The sequence below is a fragment of the Gossypium hirsutum genome, chromosome A11 (assembly GCF_007990345.1).
Source record: "Gossypium hirsutum isolate 1008001.06 chromosome A11, Gossypium_hirsutum_v2.1, whole genome shotgun sequence".
Lineage (NCBI taxonomy): Eukaryota > Viridiplantae > Streptophyta > Magnoliopsida > Malvales > Malvaceae > Gossypium > Gossypium hirsutum.
Window position 1 is genome coordinate 4,243,610 of NC_053434.1, and position 22,711 is coordinate 4,266,320.

A 22,711-nucleotide genomic window follows, 5' to 3' on the forward strand; every position below is an offset into this window, starting at 1 on the left:
CTTTTTGTACTAATCAAGACGCCATTTTCGGGTTTTCGCCCTTTTTTTTTAGATGCCCTTTTCGGGTTTTCATCTTAAGCATAATATTTCTTCACCGCATCCGAATTCACCGGATTCGGTAACTCCTTCCCATCCATCTCGGTAAGGATTAAAGCTCCTCCTGAGAATGCCTTTTTTACAACGTATGGTCCTTCCCAATTTGGTGCCCATTTTCCTCGCAGGTCTTTTTGTATTGGGAGAATCTTTCTCAGAACGAGTTCTCCTTCATGGAACTCTCTTGGTCGTACCTTCTTGTCATGGGCTGCGATCATTCTCTTTTGGTACATTTGCCCATGACAAATTGCCCTTAGATATTTTTCTTCAATGAGGTTCAACTGATCATATCGAGCTCGAACCCATTCTGCTTCTTCTAACTTTGATTCCATCAATACTCGCAGAGAGGGGATCTCAACCTCGATAAGTAGCACAGCTTCCATTCCATAGACTAGAGAGAAAGGAGTTGCTCCCGTAGATGTTCGCACAGATGTGCGATATGCAAACAAAGCAAATGGAAGTTTCTCGTGCCAATCTTTATATGTCTCAGTCATTTTCCCAATGATCCTCTTAATGTTCTTGTTAGGTGCTTCAACAGCCCCGTTCATCTTTGGGCGATAGGGCGAGGAATTATGATGCTTTATTTGGAACTGCTCGTACACTTCTTTCATCATCTTATTGTTCAGATTCGTGGCATTATCTGAGATGATTCTTTCAGGCAAACCATATCGACAAATGATTTCCTTTTTCAAAAACTTGCACACTGCAGTCTTCGTCACATTGGCAAACGAAGCGGCTTCAATCCATTTTGTGAAGTAATCGATAACCACAAAAATGAATCGATGTCCATTTGAAGCTTTTGGAGAAATTGGCCCTATGACATCCATGCCCCACATAGAAAAAGGCCACGGAGAAGTCATGACATGAAGGGGTGAAGGGGCTACATGAATTTTATCGCCGTAGATTTGACATTTGTGGCATTTTCTGGCAAAATTGATGCAGTCACTTTCCATTGTCAGCCAATAATAACCGAGTCTCATGATCTTTCTGGCCATATTGAAACCATTGGCATGCGTTCCGCAAATTCCCTCATGGACCTCTTCAAGTATTTTTCTGGTTTCAACATCATCCACACATCTCAAAAGCATCTGATCCTTTCCTCTTTTATACAGAATATCCCCATCAAGAACAAATCCCGCTGCCATTCTTCTAATTCTTCTTTTATCGTTCTCATTCGCTTGTTCGGGATACCTTTGATTCTTGATATATTCTAAGATATCATGGAACCAAGGCCGTCCGTTTACTTCTTTCTCAATGCTACAACAGTGTGCAGGGACCTCGTATATGCTCATTTTGAGGGGCATTATTTCTGCTTCTCTACTTGCTTTGAACATTGAAGCCAAAGTGGCTAGGGCATCAGCCAGTTGGTTCTCTTCTCGTGGGAAGTAATGAAAAGTTATTTCTTTGAATTCCTTGATCAATCCAGCCACTAAATCGCTGTACTTAATCAATTTTGAGTCTCTCACTTCCCATTCTCCACGGATTTGGTAAATCACTAGGGCTGAGTCCCCGTACACCTCCAAGATCTCGATGTTTCGTTCGATAGCTGCACGAAGCCCCATGATACAGGCCTCATATTCTGCGATATTATTGGTACAGAAGAAGTTCAGTCTTGTAGTGAACGGATAATGATTCCCGTCTGGTGATACCAGGATTGCTCCAATTCCATGCCCTAAAGCATTTGACGCACCATCTAAGCACATCTTCTATTACTTCTCTTTTGATGACTCGGATTCTATTTCTGTGATGCACATTAAGTCTTCGTCTGGGAAATCGAATCTTAAAGGCTCATATTCCTCTGTCGTTCGAGTTGCTAAGAAGTCAGCTATTGTGCTCCCTTTTATTGACTTCTGACTTACATAGGCAATGTCATATTCCGAAAGGAGGAGCTGCCATCGTGCCATTCTTCCTGATAGTGCCGGCGATTCCATCATGTATTTTATTGGGTCCAGCTTTGAAATTAGCCATGTCGTGTGATACAACATATATTGTCTGAGTCTCCGAGCTACCCAAACTAGAGCGCAACAATATTTCTCAACGGACGAATATTTTGCCTCATATTCAGTGAACTTTTTGCTGAGGTAGTAGATCGCCTTTTCTTTCTTTCCTGACTCGTCATGTTGTCCCAGTACGCAACCCATTGAACTTTCGAACACTGTCAGATACAAAATTAATGGTCTTCCCGGAGTTGGCGGTACTAGCACTGGAGGACTGGACAAATATTATTTTATCTTATCAAAGGTCACTTGGCATTCCTCATTCCATTCTCCCGGGTTATGTTTTCGAAGAAGCCGAAAGATTGGGTCGCATTGGTTGGTAAGTTGAGCGATAAATCGGGCGATGTAATTTAATCTCCCTAAAAATCCTCTAACTTCCTTTTGCGTGCGCGGAGGTGGTAATTCTTGGATGGCTTTTATTTTATCTGGATCAATTTCGATACCTCTTTCACTGACAATGAAGCCTAGCAATTTTCCCGAGGTAGCCCCGAATGTACATTTGGCTGGATTAAGCTTTAGCTGAAATTTTCTCAGCCTTTCGAACAACTTCTTGAGGTTCATTACATGCTCTTCTTCTCCTCGAGATTTAGCAATCATATCATCGACGTAGACCTCTATTTCTTTATGCATCATGTCATGGAATAACGTCACCATAGCCCTCTGATATGTTGCCCCAGCATTCTTTAACCCGAATGGCATCACCTTGTAGCAGAACGTTCCCCACATTGTTATGAAGGTAGTTTTCTCCATATCCTCAGAAGCCATCTTGATCTGATTATACCCCGAGAATCCATCCATGAAAGAAAATGAATGTTTTGCTGTGTTGTCCACCAACGTGTCAATATGTGGCAAGGGAAAATTATCTTTTGGGTTGCTCGATTCAGGTCACGATAATCCACGTACATTCGTACTTTTCCATCTTTCTTTGGTACCGGGACTTTGTTAGCCACCCATTCTGGATATTTGGAGGCTTGTAGGAAGCCATCGTCAAATTGCTTCTTGACTTCCTCTTTTATTTTCAACAGCATTTCGGGCCTCATCCGTCTTAATTTTTGCTGGATGGGCTTGCATTCTGGCTTTAATGGGAGCTTATGGACCACTAAATCTTCATCTAGCCCTGGCATGTCCTGGTATGACCACGCGAAAACATCTTTGTATTCGCGGAGTAAAGTGATCAAACTACGCCTGGTACTTTCTAAAATAGAAGTCCCAATCTTCACTTCTTGTTTCCTCTCTTCAGTGCCCAAATTTATTGTTTCTACAAATTCTTCATGAGGCAGAACCTGTTTATCCTCTTGTTCCACCATTCTTAACAATTCAGGAGACGAGACATAATCTTCAGCATTTTCTTCGGCTTCAATTTCTCCTAAGCAAACAGCCTTCTCAACATCAATTTCAAGATTCGTAACGAGCTTATTCATGTCGTCAATATCTGAGCACCTGAAAGTTGAATGGAAAAGGAAGCTATCGGGGGACATCCAAGTATTGGAAACAACAAACAAAATGTTATGTCATGGCAATGAGGCAAATGTAAGGATAGGCTATGAAATGAGAAAATGATTATGAAATTAGTGATAATGCGAAAAATCATGACAAAATACATCTTCGTTGAAATTCATTTAAATGATAAAGAGCGAATGCAAACTCTTACAAAAGAACTCTATTATATCTAAGGACACAATAGAAGGTTGATGTTTGACATTACTCTGAAGGCTTATAAACTACAAGAAGCTCCTCAGCAATCCAATTGTTCAACATGAAACCAGGAGGGCAAGGGCGTATCCTCGAGACATCTTTACTTGCACCAGCTTCTTTGTCAATGACATTTATACTAGCATTCTGAAAATCCTTTTCAATTAATCCCAGCATGTTTCGTGGATCCTCTTGTCCAGGGTGTTGACACCATTTTTTTGGATGGAAATGGGGTCGACTTAGATTTTGAAAATAAAACGAAAAATGGGAGTCGCCACCAATCTTTTTTGATGAGGTGTGATCGGGTCACCTCGTAAAACGGTTGTTTTTAATAAACGATTTAGATTTTATTAAAACAACAATTTTGGTCTACGAAATTCAGAAAAATGAGTTCGGGAGTCGGTTACGCACGAGGAAGGATTAGCACCCTCGATACGCCCAAAATTGGTACCTAGTTGATTAATTAGTGTCTTAGTGTCGAAAATTGAAAACTCAAAAAGAATTTAAAATACAATCCCTCCTTATATTGTTATTTTAAAATTACTCAAATAAATCAAAATGGAAAATGCTTCCTTATCTCGAAGTAACAAGATGTCACGTCCAATAAGTTAGGATACAACACATCGTATTTTCGAGAGTAAGCTTGCCTTTAGTTTTTGTTTAAACCTCATTTATTTTAATTTTAAAAAGGATATTCGATTACTTAGAATCAACGAGAAAAATCGAAGCTCAATAAATTAGGGCACGATTTCTCGAATTTTCTAAATACGGAATATTGCCTTTTCTTTCGAAAAATCCTCATATCGAGAAAACCACGTGTCATATCCAATGCGTTAGGACACAACATATTGAAATCCCGATAATGAGTTTTTATTTATGTTTTTATTAAAGAGCATTCTCGAGTATTTAGATTCAACAGAAAATTAGAACCCAGCACGTTAGGGCCCAATTCTCTCGAAGATCCCAAGTATCGAGTATTGCTTTTATTTCCAAAATTTTCCTTTTTTACGAATTTGGGTAAAAATTGATGTGAGGGAAGAACAATTACGATAATGCGAGCAAAAATAATACGAGCAAAAATAACAAAAATAAATATATAAAAAAAATCAATTATATACAATAACAAGTAAATAAACAAATAAAAAAACGAAAACATTTTTTTTTAAAATAATAATGGACACATAAATAAATAAATAAACATAAAGTAAAACAATAATAATAATAAATAAATGAATAAAATTATAAACATTTTAAAAATGTATGTATGAATTTTAAAAAATTTAAAATACAAAAAAAAACTATATAGGTATATATATAATGAAAATATGTATGTCTATACGTATATATATGTGTATGTATAAGAATTATAAAATATAAAAACATAATTACATATATATAAAGAACAATGCGCATGTGTGTATATATATTACATAAAGACAAAAAAAGACATAAATATGTATATTATAAAAAAAAATAACGTAAGTGTGTACATACATTTTTAAGTATATGAATTAAAATATGTAAATATATAAGTATATATATATGCATGTAGAAAATACGAAAAGAAAAATATATATTTAAAATAAATAAAGAATATGTACATGTATATAAATTATAAAAAGAATATGTATGTGCATATATAATGACTTAAATCAAATAATACAAATAAAAAGAAAGATATTAGGTAAATAATAAATATATATATAACTTAAAATAAATAATAGAGGAACTCCCCTTTTCTAAAAAAAATAATTAAATGAACTAAAGGATGAAATTAAAATCAAATCAAAATCCAGGGTCCAAACTGTAAATATATGAAATATGTGGTAAAGGGACTGAAATAAAAGGCGCCAAGGACATGGGGGACCTTTAGGGAGATATTCCCCATCCCAAAACGCAGTGAGAGTCTGCGCATGGTCCAAGGACCAGATTGAAACAGACGCCATATTTGCAGCCCAAGTCTAAAAGAAATAAAGAGTTATATTGCACCTCCACGCAAGATGGAGGGACTAAATGCATAAATTACCCATTTAGAGAAATCATGCGCGCATGAACCAGGTCAAAAAAGCTGTCTGTTCCTTCCCCCAATGCCATTTCCTTTTATTACATATATTAGAATTCAAAACAGTTTATATGTATAAAAAATGGATAATATATTAGTGATTATTTTAAAAGATATATTGAAACGAATAATATGTAACATAATTTCAAATGAAATAAATTGACTAAACGAATGATATATTTATATGAAAATAATAAATGAAAATAACGCATATACAAAGACCAAAGTAATTAACATAAATAAAATATGTAATAAAATCCTCAAAAGAAAACCAAGCTATATACGAATAATTTTAAAGAAAATATATACAATAAATTTAGAAAATATTTACATAAAATAATATGAAAGCAACAATGTACATAGAATAGAGTTAATCATAAATTATATGCCTAATAACATAGATATGAGAACATTTCAATGTAATAACATACAAGAAAAAATGGCTTAATTAGACAGTAGTGCAAGGGAGGGGGACTAAACGCGCAAATTATCCATTTAGAGAAATCATGCGCGCATGAACCAAGTCAAAAAAGCTGTCTGTTCCTTCCCCAATGCCATTTCCTTTTATTAACCATTAAAACCCCTTTTTTTTTAAAAACGTTTTAACCTAAAAAAAAAAAGAAACCCAAAAATGTTTTATGAAATTCCTTATTCTCCCTTACTATCCCTTTTGTCTTCCAGCCGAAGAGGCCACCAATGGTTCACCCAACCGCCGCCGTGACTCCGGTGAGTCTCCCTCTCTCTCAAACGGCGCCGTTTAACTGCTAATGTAAACCAAAGTATTTTTTTACTTCACTTTTTCAGACTTTCTAAAAAACTGAGGGAGCCTCAATTTTTTTTTTACCCTCCCCTACATTTGGCCTAGGGCTTCTCTAAGCCACCGTCGCGCCGCCGCCGCCGTGGCCAACGGCCGACAGCGAAAAAATGGTTTTTTTAGCCTTCCCTTCGCAGGGTACTCGAAGGTTGGCCTCTCTCAACCCATGGGACCGAAAAAGGTCTTTAGTCCCCCAACTTTCGGCTCCGACGATGGCGAAGAGAGCACCGACGCCGGGCTTGCAAGGCGACGAGGTACGCTTCTTCTCTCCCTCTCTTTTTATCTCAATATTTAGTATAAAAACGAAGATAAAAGAAATAAAAATAAAATAAGTACCAGAACCGAAAAAGGTTTTTCCTTTTTGAAATTTTCTCTGTTTTTCTTGCTTTTCTATTTAGATGTTCGTAAAGAGAAGCCCCTTACAAGGAAGAGATTTTCGGCCTTTATAGCCGATCTACACAACTTTTAATTTCTATTTCTTTGTCTTTTTGCTATTTGTTTCTTCTGTTGTTGCGTGCCTTTTGTTGGTTTTGCAGGTACCCGTGGCCGACAGTGGTGGCAGAGGCGTGCGAGTGGAGGCGTGGGCTGGAGGCGTGGCAGACGAGGAGGCCACGTAAGGCATGCGGCAGGTAGCTAGGGTTTGCTGCTGAAAATTTTTTTAAGTTTTGTGGGTTAGGGTTTTCCTAATTTTGGGCCAGATTTTGGGCTTGGGATTTTATTTTGGATTTTATTATTTCAGTTATTTTGTTGGTGTGGGCCCGGGCAAAAATGGGCTTTTACAGCTGCCCCTCTTTGCTCATTTTCGTGTAACGAGAATAGAGCAAAGACATCAAAAGGGCTAATTTTGCCCGGTCTTGTCGAGTCTTGACTTCTTGGTACTCATCTTCTTCAAGTAGCCTTATTCCAGTCTGCTACGTCTTGTTGCTTCGATCCACTCTACTGCAACTTCAGATACGCCTTGTAGCTTCAATCTACTCTGCTACGACTCCATGGGGATGAGATTTGTGTTTTTAGTCTGCTCCACTACTACTTAGGGAGATAAGATCTGTAATCTTCACTCTATTCCACTATTGAATGCAGGGAGGTAAAATCTGCCATTTTCGATCTGCTTCGCTGCCAAATACGGGAAGGCAAGATCTACAATCTTCAATCTATTCCACTGCCAGATACAGGGAGATAGAGTTATCGGCTTCAATGTACTCCACTGTAGTCATGGAGGTAAAATCTGCCATCTTCGATCTGCTTCGCTGCCAAATACAGGAAGGCAAGATCTGCAATCTTCAATCTATTCCACTGCCAGATACAGGGAGATAGAGTTATCGGCTTCAATGTACTCCACTGTAGTCAGGGAGGTAAAATCTGCCATCTTCGATCTTCAATCTATTCCACTGCCAAATACAGGAAGATAGAGTCATCGGCTTCAATGTACTCCACTGTAGTCACATGAAGGTAAAATCTGCCATCTTTGATCTGCTTCGCTGCCAAATACAGGGAGATAGAGTTATCGGCTTCAATGTACTCCATTGTAGTCAGGGAGGTAAAATCTGCCATCTTCGATCTTCAATCTATTCCAATGCCAAATACAGGGAGATAGAGTTATCGGCTTCAATGTACTCCATTGTAGTCAGGGAGGTAAAATCTGCCATCTTCGATCTGCTTCGCTGCCAAATACAGGAAGGCAAGATCTGCAATCTTCAATCTACTTCGCCACCAGTATGGGAAGACAAGACCTGCATCGTCGATCCACTTCCTACCAACATAGGAAGACAGAATCTGCATCGTCGATGCACTTCCTACCAATATAGGAAGACAGGACCTGTTATCTTTGATCTACTTCACGCCAATACATGAAGACAAGATCTGCTTTCTTCGATCTACTTCCTACCAATATAGGAAGACAGAATCTGCATCTTCGATCTACTTCACGCCAATACATGAAGATAAGATCTGCTTTCTTCGATCTACTTCGCCACCAGTATGGGAAGACAAGATCTGCATCGTCGATCCACTTCCTACCAATATAGGAAGACCGAACCTGTTATCTTTGATCTACTTCACGCCAATACATGAAGACAAGATCTGCTTTCTTCGATCTACTTCCTACCAATATAGGAAGACAGAATCTGCATCTTCGATCTACTTCACGCCAATACATGAAGATAAGATCTGCTTTCTTCGATCTACTTCGCCACCAGTATGGGAAGACAAGATCTGCATCGTCGATCCACTTCCTACCAATATAGAAAGACCGGACCTGTTATCTTTGATCTACTTCACGCCAATACATGAAAACAAGATCTGCTTTCTGCGATCTACTTCGCCACCAATATGGGAAGACAAGATCTGTTATCTTTGATCCATTTCCTATCAATATAGGAAGATAGGACCTGCTATCTTCGATCTACTTCACGCCAATACATGAAGACAAGATCTGCTTTCTGCGATCTACTTCGCCACCAATATGGGAAGACAAGATCTGCATCTTCGATCCACTTCCTACCAATATAGGAAGATAGGATCTGCTACCTTCGATCTACTTCACGCCAATACATGAAGACAAGATCTGCTTTCTGCGATCTACTTCGCCACCAATATGGGAAGACAAGATCTGCATCTTCGATCCATTTCCTACCAATATAGGAAGATAGGATCAGCTATCTTCGATCTACTTCACGCCAATACATGAAGACAAGATCTGCTTTCTTCGATCTACTTCGCCACCAATATGGGAAGATAAGATCTGCATCTTCGATCTATTTCCTACCAATATAGGAAGATAGGATCAGCTATCTTCGATCTACTTCTTGCCCCGGGAGATAGAACTATCAGCTTCAATGTACTCCACTGTAATCAGGGAGGTAAAATCCGCCGTCTTCAACCTGCTTTGCTGCCAAATACAGGAAGGCAAGATCTGCAATCTTCAATCTATTCCACTGCCAAATACAGGGAGATAGAGTTATTGGCTTCAATGTACTCCACTGTGGTCAGGGAGGTAAAATCTGCCATATTTGATCTGCTTCGCTGCCAAATACAGGAAGGCAAGATCTGCAATCTTCAATCTATTCCACTGCCAAATACAGGGAGATAGAATTATCGGCTTCAGTGTACTCCACTGTGGTCAGGGAGGTAAAATCTGCCATCTTTTGATCTGCTTCGCTGCTAAATACAGGAAGGCAAGATCTGCAATCTTCGATCCACTTCCTACCAATATAGGAAGATAGGACCTATTTACGCCTAGTGTTTAGGATGACATGATCAGAATGAATCAAATGCTCCTAACTAGATGTGTATGTATTATATTTGTAGAATGTCATGAGAATGATCCATTTTTAATGCTTAGGTTGTCATTCCTCATTGTTCATCAAGGTTCTATCACTGATGCCTTCTTGTTCAGCCAGTTTGACAGAAAACCCAAAGAAATAGACGCTATTTAGACTATCATTTCTCAAATGTTTCCAACCCTTAGGTTTGGTTAGTTCTAAACAATAGTCCTGTTTCAGGTCCTCGTATTATTTAGAAACTTTTAGAGTAATATGCAGAACTCCTTCTGCGTGTGTATTGTCAGTCCATTAATCGTTATTTCAATGAAAAATGCTTGAAAAAGATTATCAAAATGGACAAAATGAAATTTTGTTGAGAGCAAAGCTCTAAACAAACAAATCAATCAAGATAGCAAATTTTGCTGAGATACGAGATGAATAAGATGGAAAATATTATCACAATGGATAAGATGAAAATTTGTTGAGAGCAAAACTCTAAATGAACACATTAATCAGGATAGCAAATTTTGCTAGAATACAAAATGAGAATAAATTAATCAAGATGATGTATTTTGTCAAAAATACAAAAAATGAATAAAATGGGAATAGGTGCCCCAGATATCGTAGCATGAGCTTCTCTGCCCCAAACTTCTTAAGGACCCTTTTGAACTTGATATGTGTTTAGAAGTCCTAGAAGGCTTTGTTGATGCCCCAAGATGTAGCATCTCTCCTTCTTATTAATTCAGAAAGGGTAAGACTACCGCATGCCCCACCTTTGAACAAAATTTGAACTACCCATTCATGGGTTTTCAATTCAAAACCCTTTGGTCTCAAGGCACCCTTTGCGGGTTTTCACCTTGGCCTCTCCTTTTTCTTTTTCTTTTTTCTTTTTTTTTTCATTTTTTCATTTTTCTTTTTGTTTTTTTTTTCAAGTGAAGTATTTATTTCTTGAATCAGAATTCTCGAGATTAGGCAGGTTCTTGCCATCCATCCTGTCAATATCAACGCTTTTTCAGATAAGGCCTTCCACATAAGGTCCTTTCCAGTTTGGCATCCATTTTCTTCTGAAGTCCTTTTGTATGGCAAGAATATTCTTCGACATCAGGTCCCCTTCTTGGAATTCTCTGGGGCGAACTTTTTTTGGTGAGCTCGCGTATTTTATTTTTGGTACTTTTGACCAAGACGGATAACTTTGAATCTTTCCTCTTCAATCAAATTTAACTGATCATATCGGGCTTGGACCTGCTTCATCCAGATTCAGCTCTGACAAGACTTGAAGGGTAGAAATATCAACTTTGATGGGTAAAACTACCTCTATTCCATATACTAGTGAGAACTGAGTTGCTCCAGTAGAGGTTTTTCTTTTATTTGGTTTTTTTTGTTTTTTTTTCTTTTTTTTTTTCTCATTTTTTTTACTTTTTTTTTTTGCCCCCACTGAACTGTTCATTTTGAGGCGATATAGTGTTAATCTTGAACAGACTGCAAACTTCTGATGTCGTGCGGTTGTTCAAATTCAATGCATTGTCTAATATGATCCTTTTTGGCATTCCTCATTCACATATGATTCTTCAAGAAATTTGTCGAGTGTCGACTTTATGATATTGGCATATGAAACAACCTCTACCCACTTGATAAAGTAATCGACGAACACAAAGATGAATCGATAACCGCCAAAAGCTTTTGGTGAGGTCGGCCCAATGACATCCATGCCCCTCATAGAGAAAGTCGATGGAAAAGTCATAACATGAAGAGATAAATGAAGCACATAAATCTTGTCTCTGTAAATTTGGCCCTTGTGGCATTTCTTGGTATAACTGATGCAATCCCCTTCCATTGTGGACCAGCAGTACCCATATTTCATGATTCACTTGGCCATTACAATATCAATGCATGTGTTCCTCAAACACATTTTTTTAGCCTCAACAGTGTCCGCACGTCTTAGTAGCTCAGGCATATCTTGGTATGGTCATGTGAAAACATCATTGAATGACATCTCGCTTTGTCTCCGCGGTGATACAGGCTCTGATAATCAACTTTTTCTCTTCTCTTAAGCTCACAATTTTCACTGATTCTTTGTAAAGCAAGATCTGTTTCTCGACTTGTTCTACCATCCTTAACAATCAGGAGATAAGCTACAGTCTCGATCGTCTTCAAAGTTTTGAGGTACCTCTGGACACATATCTTGCTCAAAAGGAGATTCTGAGTCAATAGCAGTGTCGCTCATATCATTGATATCTAGAGACCTGTTATAGGAACGAAAGAAGACTCAACGAACAAATGAATCCAAGGATAATTATCTGTGTAGTATGAGCATGAATGAAATGGAAGGAACAAAAGGATGTTTGCCAAAACAAGACACAAAGATGCATTTCGTTGAAATAAAGAATAATGGACATGTGCCTTTTTCACAAAAGGATTTTCTATTGCTCCCAGGCTTAGAGCAATAAGAGTGTTCTGAATATTACTCTGAAATGGTCCTAAAAATTACAAAAATCTCCTCCACAGTCCAGTTGTGTAGAACACCTCTAGGGATTTAGAAAATGATAGGTTTTTTCGTTTTTAGTTCTTCTTCAAAGGCACAAACACCTTTCCTTTCCATACCATCGATATCTTCAGAGAATTCCAAATCTTCATCATCTATCTGTCTCTGTACTAGAGTTCTGAACTCAATGCACTTTTGGATTTTAGGAAATTTATTGTATGCAATGAAATGTAATGTTAATGAATGAAAAAAATGCATGCAATAAAATGTAATGCAGATGCATGAATGCAAAAAGAGACGCTGATTCTTGATTCAATTCTATTAGAACAACTTTACTAGAAAACAAATCTCTTTACATAAAATGGATATATACAGTTTTGCCCTCGTAGGCGGAGTCATTCGATCCTCTTCTTCAATCGAGCGTTAAGGTAAGTCTCATGAATTCTTCAAAAGGGACGTCGCTTCTATCTCCATTTTACTTGATTCGGGCCGCGACTCGTTACTCACTCATCCTTGTGATGCTCGTTGGCTTCTCTTTAAAAAGTCTAGCGGTTCTCGAATAATCTTTGTCATCTTAAGTCTTCAGGCAACGAGGCAAAGTCGTATAGTCCTCTACTGAACTATCATCCTTCTTTTGTTCTATCTTCTCGGACCGTATTAGGACAACCGTATCGTCATCCACTTTATCAAGAAACCCATTTTCTTATGACAAGCTCTCTATTTAGCAATTGAACGTGAATCAACACCTCTTTTTATGATGAAAATGCAATGCAATCATGACAAAAAGAAAACATGTTAGTACAAAGCAAAAGCAAGCAAGAATAAATAGAACACCTATTTGGGTGAATACTAGGGATTCGAAGTGGTTCTACCTAGGGTGAGCTCCTAAGGTTCACTACATGAGGTTTGGTTCTAAAGTAAGGGTACCTGAACCAGCAGATTCCTCGATCCTCACCCATTGTAGGCTCATGCGGACCGAGTTCGGTTCAGGGGGATACATTTCTCTATGGCCATGCGGAGATGAAAATCTCACGAAGACATAGGTACGGATGTATCCCGGAAGCGATTCACTATCCCATGCGGAGGTGAAAACCTCACGAAGGCGTAGTTTCTCACTCCCACTTAAAAGGGTATGACCAGCGGTCATGCAATGCAATGTGCAGAGGTATAAAATAAAATACAGAACACGATAAAAAAATAACTCAAAACAGAAGAGATGCAATGAGAGGATCGTAAATTTAAATCGAATTTTCCACTTTCAACAGAAAGACAAGAAATAATCAACACATGGCTTGACTCTCTTATTTTCCCCAGTGGAGTCGCCAAGCTGTTGACACCATTTTTTTGGATGGAAACGGGGTCGACTTAGATTTTGAAAATAAAACGAAAAATGGGAGTCGCCACCAATCTTTTTTGATGAGGTGTGATCGGGTCACCTCGTAAAACGGTTGTTTTTAATAAACGATTTAGATTTTATTAAAACAACAATTTTGGTCTACGAAATTCAGAAAAATGAGTTCGGGAGTCGGTTACGCACGAGGAAGGATTAGCACCCTCGATACGCCCAAAATTGGTACCTAGTTGATTAATTAGTGTCTTAGTGTCGAAAATTGAAAACTCAAAAAGAATTTAAAATACAATCCCTCCTTATATTGTTATTTTAAAATTACTCAAATAAATCAAAATGGAAAATGCTTCCTTATCTCGAAGTAACAAGATGTCACGTCCAATAAGTTAGGATACAACACATCGTATTTTCGAGAGTAAGCTTGCCTTTAGTTTTTGTTTAAACCTCATTTATTTTAATTTTAAAAAGGATATTCGATTACTTAGAATCAACGAGAAAAATCGAAGCTCAATAAATTAGGGCACGATTTCTCGAATTTTCTAAATACGGAATATTGCCTTTTCTTTCGAAAAATCCTCATATCGAGAAAACCACGTGTCATATCCAATGCGTTAGGACACAACATATTGAAATCCCGATAATGAGTTTTTATTTATGTTTTTATTAAAGAGCATTCTCGAGTATTTAGATTCAACAGAAAATTAGAACCCAGCACGTTAGGGCCCAATTCTCTCGAAGATCCCAAGTATCGAGTATTGCTTTTATTTCCAAAATTTTCCTTTTTTACGAATTTGGGTAAAAATTGATGTGAGGGAAGAACAATTACGATAATGCGAGCAAAAATAATACGAGCAAAAATAACAAAAATAAATATATAAAAAAATCAATTATATACAATAACAAGTAAATAAACAAATAAAAAAACGAAAACATTTTTTTTTAAAATAATAATGGACACATAAATAAATAAATAAACATAAAGTAAAACAATAATAATAATAAATAAATGAATAAAATTATAAACATTTTAAAAATGTATGTATGAATTTTAAAAAATTTAAAATACAAAAAAAAACTATATAGGTATATATATAATGAAAATATGTATGTCTATACGTATATATATGTGTATGTATAAGAATTATAAAATATAAAAACATAATTACATATATATAAAGAACAATGCGCATGTGTGTATATATATTACATAAAGACAAAAAAAAGACATAAATATGTATATTATAAAAAAAAAATAACGTAAGTGTGTACATACATTTTTAAGTATATGAATTAAAATATGTAAATATATAAGTATATATATATGCATGTAGAAAATACGAAAAGAAAAATATATATTTAAAATAAATAAAGAATATGTACATGTATATAAATTATAAAAAGAATATGTATGTGCATATATAATGACTTAAATCAAATAATACAAATAAAAAGAAAGATATTAGGTAAATAATAAATATATATATAACTTAAAATAAATAATAGAGGAACTCCCCTTTTCTAAAAAAAAATAATTAAATGAACTAAAGGATGAAATTAAAATCAAATCAAAATCCAGGGTCCAAACTGTAAATATATGAAATATGTGGTAAAGGGACTGAAATAAAAGGCGCCAAGGACATGGGGGACCTTTAGGGAGATATTCCCCATCCCAAAACGCAGTGAGAGTCTGCGCATGGTCCAAGGACCAGATTGAAACAGACGCCATATTTGCAGCCCAAGTCTAAAAGAAATAAAGAGTTATATTGCACCTCCACGCAAGATGGAGGGACTAAATGCATAAATTACCCATTTAGAGAAATCATGCGCGCATGAACCAGGTCAAAAAAGCTGTCTGTTCCTTCCCCCAATGCCATTTCCTTTTATTACATATATTAGAATTCAAAACAGTTTATATGTATAAAAAATGGATAATATATTAGTGATTATTTTAAAAGATATATTGAAACGAATAATATGTAACATAATTTCAAATGAAATAAATTGACTAAACGAATGATATATTTATATGAAAATAATAAATGAAAATAACGCATATACAAAGACCAAAGTAATTAACATAAATAAAATATGTAATAAAATCCTCAAAAGAAAACCAAGCTATATACGAATAATTTTAAAGAAAATATATACAATAAATTTAGAAAATATTTACATAAAATAATATGAAAGCAACAATGTACATAGAATAGAGTTAATCATAAATTATATGCCTAATAACATAGATATGAGAACATTTCAATGTAATAACATACAAGAAAAAATGGCTTAATTAGACAGTAGTGCAAGGGAGGGGGGACTAAACGCGCAAATTATCCATTTAGAGAAATCATGCGCGCATGAACCAAGTCAAAAAAGCTGTCTGTTCCTTCCCCAATGCCATTTCCTTTTATTAACCATTAAAACCCCTTTTTTTTTTAAAAACGTTTTAACCTAAAAAAAAAAAAGAAACCCAAAAATGTTTTATGAAATTCCTTATTCTCCCTTACTATCCCTTTTGTCTTCCAGCCGAAGAGGCCACCAATGGTTCACCCAACCGCCGCCGTGACTCCGGTGAGTCTCCCTCTCTCTCAAACGGCGCCGTTTAACTGCTAATGTAAACCAAAGTATTTTTTTACTTCACTTTTTCAGACTTTCTAAAAAACTGAGGGAGCCTCAATTTTTTTTTTTACCCTCCCCTACATTTGGCCTAGGGCTTCTCTAAGCCACCGTCGCGCCGCCGCCGCCGTGGCCAACGGCCGACAGCGAAAAAATGGTTTTTTTTAGCCTTCCCTTCGCAGGGTACTCGAAGGTTGGCCTCTCTCAACCCATGGGACCGAAAAAGGTCTTTAGTCCCCCAACTTTCGGCTCCGACGATGGCGAAGAGAGCACCGACGCCGGGCTTGCAAGGCGACGAGGTACGCTTCTTCTCTCCCTCTCTTTTTATCTCAATATTTAGTATAAAAACGAAGATAAAAGAAATAAAAATAAAATAAGTACCAGAACCGAAAAAGGTTTTTCCTTTTTGAAATTTTCTCTGTTTTTCTTGCTTTTCTATTTAGATGTTCGTAAAGAGAAGCCCCTTACAAGGAAGAGATTTTCGGCCTTTATAGCCGATCTACACAACTTTTAATTTCTATTTCTTTGTCTTTTTGCTATTTGTTTCTTCTGTTGTTGCGTGCCTTTTGTTGGTTTTGCAGGTACCCGTGGCCGACAGTGGTGGCAGAGGCGTGCGAGTGGAGGCGTGGGCTGGAGGCGTGGCAGACGAGGAGGCCACGTAAGGCATGCGGCAGGTAGCTAGGGTTTGCTGCTGAAAATTTTTTTAAGTTTTGTGGGTTAGGGTTTTCCTAATTTTGGGCCAGATTTTGGGCTTGGGATTTTATTTTGGATTTTATTATTTCAGTTATTTTGTTGGTGTGGGCCCGGGCAAAAATGGGCTTTTACACAGGGTACATCATTCCCGCAGATGTAAATGTTTTTGACAAAGGAGGGTACTCTATTGGTTCCCATTCTGGTTCTCGGCCCAAAGTTCTTGTAATTCTTCTCTCTTGATCCTTCTTTCACTGTCTTCTTCTTTGGCGTATGTCAGGCTGGAACCCCAAACCGTATCGGGCCTTGTGGTGCACTGGCTTTAAAGCCCTCACTATTCCTTGCAGATGTCTCCCTAAACCTCTTCTCGCACGAGCTCCCCTTCCTACGGTCAACTTGACACCCATTCTGGTATTTCTCGACAGTTTTGGCATCGAAATTCTATTTCCCTCAGCGACGAAAGTGGCATTGATGAATTCAAGGGATCAAAAGAAACATTCCACTGCATCCTTGCTTACTTCCATGTATGGCGCATCAGCAGAGATAGATGCGATGATGTCTTCTTCGCCCTCGACTGTGACCAAACAGCCATCCATGATGAATTTCACTTTTTGATGGAGGGATGATGGGACTGCTCCAGCAGAATGAATCCAAGGTCTTCCCAAAAGGTAGTTATAAGAGGGTGTAATGTCCATGACTTGGAATTCGACCTCATAGATGTAGAGGCCCACTTCCAAAAGGATTTCGATCTTTCCCATGACTTCACGCCTCGTCCCGTCGAATGCCCTTACCGTGGAATGACAGGGCTTTAAGTAGGACAAATCTATCGGTATTCTGGAAAGTGTAGCTAATGGCATAACATTTAATGCTGACCCATTATCGATGAGTACGTTCGGTATTATGTAGCCCTTACAGAGGGTCGTAATATGCAGCGCTTTCACCGAACATCTACCATTTAGCGGTATCTCATCATCACTAAAAGAGATGAAGTTGTCCGCATTCAGATTGTTTACCCACCTATCAAGCTTTTCGACAGATATGTTGTTGGCCACGTAAGCTTGATTTAACACCTTCAATAAAGCGTTCCGGTGTGGCTCTGAATTTAACAGTAGAGATAGAACTGAGATTCGTGCTGGCTGCTTGCTCAGTTGTTCCACCACACTATATTCACTGTGCTTAATAAATTTCAAGAATTCTTGAGCTTCTTCCTCATTCACAGACTTTTTAGTTTCTTGCACGGGTGGAATTTCTTGCTCGACTTCGACCTCGTGCATCACTGCTTTCCCTTTTTTGCTTCGAGTCGCTACTTTTCTTTACCGGTTCAACTTCTTTAGAATAGCATCGTCCACTTCGAGTAAAATGACCTATCTCCCCAACATCTTCAATTATGGCTTTGGACTTTTCAACTTCCGGTGTAACGATATTAACATCATATCTCCACGGTACTGTTTTGTTGTCCTTATATGGGAAAGGAGATGGTACTTCAATTACCATCTGTGGTTTCAATGGCTATCAGAGATGCATACTTCTCTTTCGTTGGCATCTTCACTCTTGTTAAGGACCTTGATCTCCTTATTATTCATCCGGTCTTGAAGTAACCTTTTAAAGTCCTCGCACGACTGAATGTCGTGCCCAACAATCCCATGAAAATTGCAAAAACTTTGACCTTCTTCTCCAAAAACTCTATCAAAGTGACAGAGCAATCCTTTCTTAACTAATACCTCCCAGATTTTCTGCAGAGGCATCTTTATTTCTGCCACACATCTTTTGACCTTCCATTCATCCTCTTTTCCCACTGTGCTCACATTCCCTTCGGTATGGTTAGGGAACGGGTTCCCCGTGGCATTACTAGCACTATCGAATCGTAGGATACCCGCGTCAATGAGTCCTTGAACTCTCCTTTTGAAAGCGAGACAGTTCTCAGTAGAGTGCCCTTGGTTCCCTGCGTGGTATGCACAACTAGCGTTTGGATCGTACCACTTTGGGTATGGAGGTTTAAGGGGTGCCATGTAATGGGGAGAAATTAGCTGTTTTTCTAAAAGTTTTGGGTACAATTCCCCATACGACACAGGGATGGGGGTAAATTGCGGTCTCTCAGGATTATGCCTTGATGGTCTTGGTTCGTTTCTGGGTTGGCTTTGGGCGGGTACCGTGTTTTGTGGGAAAGTGGTGACGGGTCTTTGGTTGTTCGTGGCGTATACGGGGCAGGACGGATGTGGTGCTTGGTAGTAAGGGGTTTGAGGGGGATAAAGGAAATTCGAGGGTGGATAATCTCAAGGTCGGGGTTGATTAGGATACGAATTGGGAATGTAACGACTCCCAGTTCCCACCATGAGGGCTTCTGGCTCTTTCTTCCTTAAGGGTGCTGCTTTTCTTGAGCCTTCTGATCCTTCCATTCTACCGCTCTTGACGGCATTCTCTATGAGTTCACTGGATATTACAATATCCGCGAAATCTTTCGTGGCACTTCCCACTAATTTGTCATAAAACGGTGCCTTTAAAGTATTGATAAAGAGAACGGTTATCTCTATTTTTGTTAGTGGGGGTTCCACTTGAGTTGAGACGTCTCTCCATCTCTGCGCATACTGTCTAAAGGTCTCTGATGGCTTTTTCTCCATCATTTGCAAGGTCATACGGTCTGGCACCATATCCGATACATGCTTGTACTGCTCGCAAAATGCTGACGCCAAGTCCTTCCAAGATCGAATCTTTTCTCTACTAAGTTGATTGTACCACCGAAGAGCTGACCCTGTTAGACTATCTTGAAAGCAATGTATGAGTAGTTTTTCCTCGTTCACATAACCGGTCATCTTTCGACAGAACATAATGAGATGTGCTTTTGGGCACCTTGTCCCATCATACTTCTCAAAGTCAGGCACTTTGAACTTCGGAGGCAAAATTAGATCAGGTACCAAACCGAGTTCCTTGGCACCTAGTGCGGAGAAGACTTCAGTGCCTTCTATTGCTTTGAGTCTTTCCTCTAGACTCCTATATTTTGCGTCATGGTTATCCAATTTTAACTTGGCTACCTCTGCTGGGTCATCCAGATCTGGAACTAGTGGATTAGCAGGACTAGCCCCTGGGTTCGACGCTAACATTCCTTGCCCCAAATTAGTGGGTGGAGCAGGTGGCATAGGTCGATGTTCCAAGCCAGTGGGTTCCTCTTGAGTATACCCTCTTTGTATTGTATATGCGGGCGGTGGAGTGAATCCCGGGGGATAGAATGGATCCTGATCATGGTGAATTCTTGACCGAGGTTCCATAACATCGGAGTTCTGCATGGGTCCCTTTCCTTTGACCAAAGTTGTCATCATCTCCATCATTTTAGCCATCTGATCTCTTTGCTCGAGCGATTCCTCTCGAGATCTCACCATTAGGTCTCTCGTCTCTTGTTGCGATTTGGCCAGTTGCTCTTGTAATTCCTTTTGAGCCCTTTCCATCCTTTCAATTCTCTCATTGAATTCATTCTCCATTACTCTAGCTTGTCGGCGCGTTTTATACGGATGACGTGGTTCCAGTCTTGAAGTCTGGCAACTGCGAATTGTGCGTTTTAATCTCAGCGAACGAGTATGGGATATGCAATGAATGAATTGATGCATGAATGAATGCATGAATGTCAAATGAATGTAAGTTATGAATGAAATGCAAGAAATTGGTGTTGATTTCAAGATAGCCACATATTTAGGCATTTCATTTATCAACATAGTCTATTACACAAAGTTCTCATTTTTCCAACAGTTACACAAATTTCCTAGCCACATTGCCTTGTTTCTTCACTTGCTCTAAAAACTCTGATATGCTCGATCTTTGGCTCGGAGGGAATTGGCAACTGAGAACTTCGGCTTCATCTGATAATTGAACAACTTGCATAGTCACTTTACGAATTTCATTGATCAAGAAGTCAAGTTGCATTTCTATTTCTTTGAGAGTTCCTTCATACGCGTGAATGTCCCTATCGTACTGCTCACTCTTTTCTTCTAGAGCCTTCAAGAGGTTATCTAATTGTTGTTGACGAGATTGCAGCATATTTTCTAGATCTCGTGTTTTCCTTTTTAATTCTTGATGTTCAGACTGACTATTCGCCAATTTTGCAGTCACTATTTCATACTTGGCGTTCTTCCTTCTTAACTCTATCACAGCGCGCGCAGCCTTTTCTTCCTCTTTCTTTGCTTTTCTCTTCTAAAACTCCATTCCTCCCTTGATATTGCTAATTTCTTCCTTCCATTCTGCTGTCGACTTGCCCAACCCGCTATTCTTTATAGTGTTTCTTAATTTCTTATTTTCCAAATGAAGGTCCCTTAAGTCGTTTCTCACAATCTCGGCTTCTCTTTGTACTTTTTCAGTCCTGGACCTTTCAACCTGAACTTCAATATTCAGTTGATAGTTTGGTGTAGTTTGTTGATGAGATTTGCTGACTATTTACCCGTTGTTTCCTCCATATGTCGTAATCTTGGGTAAGGGTATCAACATACAAAGCTAATTCCATGAAATGAATTTCCTTCCAATACTTTGCAGTGTCTCGGACTCTCTTCATATATCCTTCACCCGCGAAAGCGAACTCGAACTGTGCTAATCCTCCAGTTGCGGGGAGGAATTGTCGCGAAGAAAATTGCCTTTGGACTAATAGCGGAGCATATCCAACTCCTCCCCATAACCCGAGTAAAGGTACCCAATCTTGGCTTCCACATTTGTATAGCAGAACTGAAGGACGGATCCAGGGTGCTCTCCATGTTATATTCTCAGCGCGAAGATTCTGAAAAACTGATACCCAATGTTGCTCGGTGACTTCCTTCGGCCATTCTTTATTGAGGTAAGCTTCTAGCGGGGAGAATGTTTTAGAAAACATATGGAACAGAGTGCGCTCTACCTTCCAGAAGTGACTCAAAATCCAAACATTGAGCAACTGCGCGCATCCGATAAATCGTCCCTCCCCTTTTCTTCGACAACTACTCAGGGACCTGAAGGTCTCGGTTAGGATGGTCGGGACAGGGTTGATTCCTTGTTTTAACCTTTCGAAGAAATCAACTACTGCAACTTCGAGATTTTCGAGAACTTTTAAGAAAATGACCAAACCGTAAATGGCCAAAGCGAATAGATTTACCCTTTTCAGCATGTTGGGATGGTTCAGAGCCAAATCTCGTAGGGAGGACCATGGAATGCAAATGGTTTCATTCTTCTTCTTTATCTATTTTTCGGCCCATGCATCAGTCATGTCTGTCAGTCTCACTAACTTTTTCTTGAAGGTCATCGGCTTAGGCTCCTTCACATATATTTTGCCGAATTGTACATTGTCGATGCGGAATAAAGCAGCATACTCTTCTATGGTTGGAGTCATGTCTTCTTGATTGAAGGTGAAGCACTGATAAGCTGGGTCCCAGAACCGAACCATGGCTTGAATCAACTGTTCGTCTACACGGATGGTGATCAGGTGAGCTATATCTCCATACCTCTCAGTGAAAATGTCTCTAGTGTCTAAATCCCACTGATTCCAAATTCGAACCAAATCCTCAAAGTTATTTTGGCGAACATTTACAGTTATATGTTCAGGCAAATTAGCGACACACCTTTCCACTAGACTATCCCCCTTTTCTCTCTGAATTTTTAGAGACCAGTCCCGAACCACGGCATTCTTCTCGGTTATTTGTGTAATTGACTCC

At 38.6% G+C, this 22,711-nt stretch overlaps 1 protein-coding gene across 2 annotated transcripts; it reads left to right on the plus strand.

Moving 5' to 3' along the window:
- The first annotated feature begins 16,206 nt into the window (after positions 1-16,206).
- Positions 16,207-17,166, plus strand: LOC121209651 (uncharacterized). 2 transcript variants are annotated; one of them, XM_041080661.1, is made up of 3 exons: positions 16,207-16,319; positions 16,460-16,663; positions 16,808-17,166. In XM_041080661.1, exons 1-3 carry the CDS (start codon positions 16,290-16,292, stop codon positions 16,856-16,858), a joined length of 285 nt encoding a protein of 94 aa, XP_040936595.1. In that variant the 5' UTR covers positions 16,207-16,289; the 3' UTR covers positions 16,859-17,166. The 2 variants fall into 2 exon arrangements, with proteins under 2 accessions (XP_040936595.1, XP_040936594.1); XM_041080660.1 differs by having other exon boundaries at positions 16,946-17,166.
- Positions 17,167-22,711: the final 5,545 nt, after the last annotated feature.